Source organism: Bombina bombina, chromosome 6, assembly GCF_027579735.1.
Source record: "Bombina bombina isolate aBomBom1 chromosome 6, aBomBom1.pri, whole genome shotgun sequence".
NCBI lineage: Eukaryota > Metazoa > Chordata > Amphibia > Anura > Bombinatoridae > Bombina > Bombina bombina.
This window is the reverse complement of record NC_069504.1, coordinates 1083894833-1083899999: the sequence shown is the minus strand read 5'-3', so window position 1 is coordinate 1083899999 and position 5167 is coordinate 1083894833. Positions and strand designations below refer to the sequence as shown.

Below are 5167 nucleotides of genomic sequence, written 5' to 3'. Positions count from 1 at the left end.
GAAAAAAAAAAAGGAATTTACGGACATGTAAATATGCTTGCAACAGATTTCTGACATAACACACACACATATATATATATATATATATATATATATACAGTATATAAAAGTCTGTGCAAATATATATGTACAAATTCTAGCATTAATAATCATTTATTAAAAAAATATGAGATAAAAGCATATCATGACTTCTAGAAATACAAATACACATTAATTTATGTGAAAGTATCATATAACAGATTCTTTTGTATAACAAATAAATATAAGAATAACTTTCTATGAGATATTGTTTGTTGAGGTATAAATGTAGTTATTTCTTGGACATTTACAGTTGAAAAATAGAAAATTAGCTTTAGAGAAATGTGCTTGTTCATGGACAGTAATGAAATGGTATAAATAAAGTTGGGAAAAACCTGAATAACTGCGACATCAATGACTGTTAGTTAACACCAGTCCGAAACTCTTCTCACCGTACTTGACGCGCTTGTTTTTGACGGCTTTTTTTTATAAATAAGGGTATCATATTTAGATCCACGTCAACGATGTCTGGCGAGTGTTTTGAAGCTGGCGAATGCACTGAGATTGACGCTTTGATAGATAGACCCCATAGAGTTTGTCCAGCTAAAGTATGAAAACATCCACTATAAAAATCCTTTATTATTTTACACTGGCAGGTGCTTAATCTTATAGCTCTTTCAATGTAACAAACCTTGCACAGGTCTTAATAATATAAGCAGGGCAAGGTGTCTGAAGCGTGCACGAGCCGGCAGAAAAACACTCAGCACTACAGTAACAAGGCAATCACCACCATTAACCTGCAGTTTGACCTCTTATGCTGCAGTAAGCAGGGCTGATGAATGTGACCATGATCCTAACTCTGTTAATACATTCTCTGAGCAGCTGTACAATATGGGAGCTTTGGGTTTCACTTCGGTGCACAGCAGATTCATATATGACTGTTGACGCCTATCCATGTGCCAAATTAAAGGGATATGAAGCCCAAACATTTTTCTTTTCTGATTCAGATAGAGTGTAACATTGTATAAAATAAAAATCCAATTTATTTCTATGATCAATTTTGCTTCATTCTCTTGTCATCTGTAGTAGTAATTCCCCACACTATAAATATATATATATATATATATATATATATATATATATATATATATATACACACACAATCTAAAGGGAAGCAAACTCTCACTTTAAGGATCCTAAGCCAGATGCCTGCAAGTTAATATCCAAATATACGAAACAAGAGGCTGGCACTCACTGGTCATTTCAACAGTCTTTATTCTTGTGACGTTTCAGTGAAACTGTACCCTTCCTCAGACCTTATATAAATATACAGTATGCCTTTAAAGGGACAGTCAACCATAGAATTGTTATTGTTTTAAAAGATAGATAATCCCTTTATTACCCATTCCCCAGTTTTGCATAACCAACACCGTTATATTAATACACTTTTTACCTCTGTGATTATCTTGTATCTAGGAACCTTCTTCCAGCCCCCTGATCACATGACTGTGACTGTTTATTATCTATTGTCTTGCATTTAGCATTGTATTGTGCTAGATCTTAAATAACTTTCTGTGCCTGAACACAGTGTTATCTATATAGCCCACGTGTACTTTCTGTCTCTTTGTGTTGAAAAGAGATTTAAAAAGCATGTGATAAGAGGCTTAGAAATTAGCATATGAGTCTACCTATGTTTAGTTTAAACTAAGAATACCAAGAGAAAAAAGCAAATTTGATGATAAAAGTAAATTGGAAAGTCGATTAAAATTAAAAGTCCTATCTGAATAATGAAAGTTTAATTTATACTTGACTGTCCCTTTAACACAGATATACCTTTAACAGTATTGCCTTTAAGAAAGAAGTAACATCTATTCTGTCTTCCAGTTCTCATAGCATTGCATTGCTTATCTAGAAAGAGTGGGATGTAACATTCGGAGACAGATAGTGATAGGATCTAGTGTCATGGAAATAGTAATATTTCCATTCCTCCCCAGAGAGGCTGCAGTGCATTTTCTTGGAATACAAAGCCCTGACCCTCCTACTTGCTGTAAAGTGATTGGTTAATATGAGTTGTACATTGTTTATATCTGCCACAGTAAACAAAGTAACATAAACATTATTCACAATGTTTTTCAAGAGGTGTGTCCTGGGCATGCAAAACAATTTGTATTTTTCTAAGAATATGACAGTTTTAAATGCTTTTAAAAGTTATTTTGCATACAAATATTTTGCAATGTAGTGAAAATTTTATGGTGCATAAATAAACACTGAAATTAGCGTCCCTTTAAATTCTATAGGGATATTTGTAGACAAACTATTTGATAAGATTTTTTTAATACCTGAATTAGAACAACAATATAGTGAAAAAGTCAAAAGTAACACACATTTGTGCTCTGTTAAAATGTATTCAGAGAAATTAGATCTGTATAAAGGCACGGACACATTGCTTCCACACCTTGCGCTGATTGAGTGGATTCTGATATCTTTTGATCCTAGCTCTGTATACTTTCAACAAAGGATACAAACAGAGCAAAACAAATTAGATAATAGAAATAAATTGTAAAGTAATATAAAATTTCATGCTCTATCTGAATCACGAAATAAAAAAATTAGGTTTCATGACTTTTTAAAAAGCAGGTCAAATTCAGTTTATTTCTTTATCTCAAAAACATCACACAAATACATTAGCATATTATAGCTGGTTCTTCTTATATTAAAAGAAAATTACAATTATTTTTTTTTCTTTGCTCCATCAAAGAGAGTGGATTTTAAACTGTAGGATAGTTATTTTTTATTTTTGTGTAAGGGATATTTTTTCTTATGATTTTGAGGTGTCATCTGTTAGCTTTAAAGTCCACAGGAATAGCTTAAAAGGGACATGAAAGTCCAAGTTACACTTTCATGGTTCTGATAGAATCTGTAATTTAAATTACTTCTGTTATCAAACTGACTTTGTTCTCTTGGTATCCTAGGCTAAAAAGCATATCAAGGTAGGCTCAGGAAAAGCAATGCACTAATGGCAGCTGGCTGTTGATTGGTTCTTACACTTATGCCTCTCATAAAAAAAAATGTATTAGCATTTTAAATAGTGACCATTTTTAGGCTTTAATGTCACTTTGAAAAGCCATTTTAACCTTAATTGATTAGTGCAAATATGATTTTTATATATTTACACTCAAGTTTATAAAAAGGACATTGTAGTATTTGTTTTTTTGTTTCATATAAATTAGGGCATTTCAATAAATCTAGCAACCTTGACCAACCCATTACAGCCCACCATTAACCCAGCAGTGATCTTGCCCTTCCTATTACAGCCCTCCGTCAACCCAGCAGTAAACTTGCCCCTCCCATTACAGCCCGTCATCAACCCAGCAGTAAACTACCCCCTCCCATTACAGCCCGCCGTCAACCCAGCAATAAACTTGCCCCTCCCACCCTCAACCCAGCAGTGAACTTGCCCCTCCCATTACAGCCCACCCTTAACCCAGCAGTAAACTTTCACCTTTCATTACAGCCCATCGTCAACCCAGCAGTGAACTTGCCCCCTCATTACAGCCCAGCCCACCCTCAACCCAGCAGTGAACTTGCCCCTTTCATTACAGCCCATCGTCAACCCAGCAGTGAACTTGCCCCCTCATTACAGCCCAGCCCACCCTCAGCCCAGCAGTGAACTTGCCCCTCCCATTACAGCCCACCCTCAACCCAGCAGTGACCATGCCCCTTCAATTACAGCCCACCCTCAACCCAGCAGTGACCTTGCCCCTTCAATTACAGCCCACCCTCAACCCAGCAGTGATCTTGCCCCTTCCATTACAGCCCAACCTCAACCCAGCAGTGAACTTGCCCCTCCCATAACAGCCCACCCTCAACCCAGCAGTGACCTTGCCCCTCCCATTACAGCCCACCCTCAACCCAGCAGTGACTTTGCCCCTCCCATTAGAGCCCACCCTCAATCCAGCAGTGATCTTGCCCCTTCCATTACAGCCCAACCTCAACCCAGCAGTGAACTTGCCCCTCCCATAACAGCCCACCCTCAACCTAGCAGTGACCTTGCCACTCCCATTACAGCCCACCCTCAACCCAGCAGTGACTTTGCCCCTCCCATTACAGCCCACCCTCAACCCAATAGTGATATTGCCCCTCTCATTACAGCCCACCCTCAACCCAGCAGTGAACTTGCCCCTCCCATTAAAGCCCAACCTCAACCCAGCAGTGACCTTGCCCCTTCCATTACAGCCCAACCTCAACCCAGCAGTGAACTTGCCCCTCCCATAACAGCCCAGCCTCAACCCAGTAGTGAACTCTTGCCCCTCCCATTCCTCCATGCCCTCAACCCAGCAGTGATCTTGCCCCTTCCATTACAGCCCAACCTCAACCCAGCAGTGATCTTGCCCCTTCCATTACAGCCACCCTCAGCCCCGCAGTGATCTTGCTCCTTCCATTACAGTCCACCCTCAACCCAGCAGTGAACTTGCCCCTCCCATTACAGCCCACTATCAACCCAGCAGTGACCTTGACCCTCCCATTACAGCCACCCTCAACCCAGCAGTGACCGTGACCCTCCCATTACAGCCCACCACCAACCCAGCAGTGACTGTGCCCCTCCCATTACACCCACCCTCAACCCAGCAGTGACCTTGCCCCTCCAATTGTATGATGTGTGTTTATATAATGTGTGTATGTTGTATGATATGTGTGTGTTGTATGATGTTTGTGTGTGTGTTTATATAATGTGTGTATGTTGTATGATATGTGTGTGTTGTATGATGTTTGTGTGTGTGTTGTATGATGTGTGTGTGTGCATGTGTGTGTGTGAGCGTGCATGCATTTGTGTGTGATTGTGCGTGTGTGAGTGTGTGTTGTATAATGTGTGTGTTTGTTGTTAGAGGTGTGTGTTTTTAATGATGTGTGTGCATGTGCGTGTGAGCGTGCAAGTGTGTGTGAGCGTGTGTGTGTGTCAGCGTGTTGTTTAATGTATGAGTGTTTAATGATTTGTGTGCATGTGCGTGTGTGAGCGTGCGTGTGTGTGTGAGCGTCCATGTGTGTGTGAGTGTGTGTTGTATAATATGTGTGTTTGTTGTTAGAGGTGTGTGTGTTGTATGATGTGTGTGTGTGTGTGTGCGTGTGTGTGTGAGTGAGTGTCAATATG

At 39.6% G+C, this 5167-nt stretch overlaps 1 protein-coding gene across 1 annotated transcript; it reads left to right on the top strand.

The window, feature by feature from the left end:
* Positions 1 to 542: 542 nt before the first annotated feature.
* LOC128664897 (uncharacterized) lies at positions 543 to 4445 on the top strand. The gene is made up of 2 exons (XM_053719691.1): positions 543 to 626; positions 3621 to 4445. Exons 1-2 carry the CDS (start codon positions 543 to 545, stop codon positions 4443 to 4445), a joined length of 909 nt encoding a protein of 302 aa, XP_053575666.1.
* The last annotated feature ends 722 nt before the right edge of the window (positions 4446 to 5167 follow it).

What these genes read in the sequence shown, in the direction of transcription:
- LOC128664897 (XM_053719691.1), top strand. Translation starts at nt 543, where the DNA reads ATGTCTGGCGAGTGTTTTGAAGCTGGCGAATGCACTGAGATTGACGCT. An exon ending in ATAGAGTTTGTCCAGCTAAA is followed by an intron (nt 627 to 3,620) that starts GTATGAAAACAT and finishes CTTTCATTACAG; the next exon opens with CCCATCGTCAACCCAGCAGT.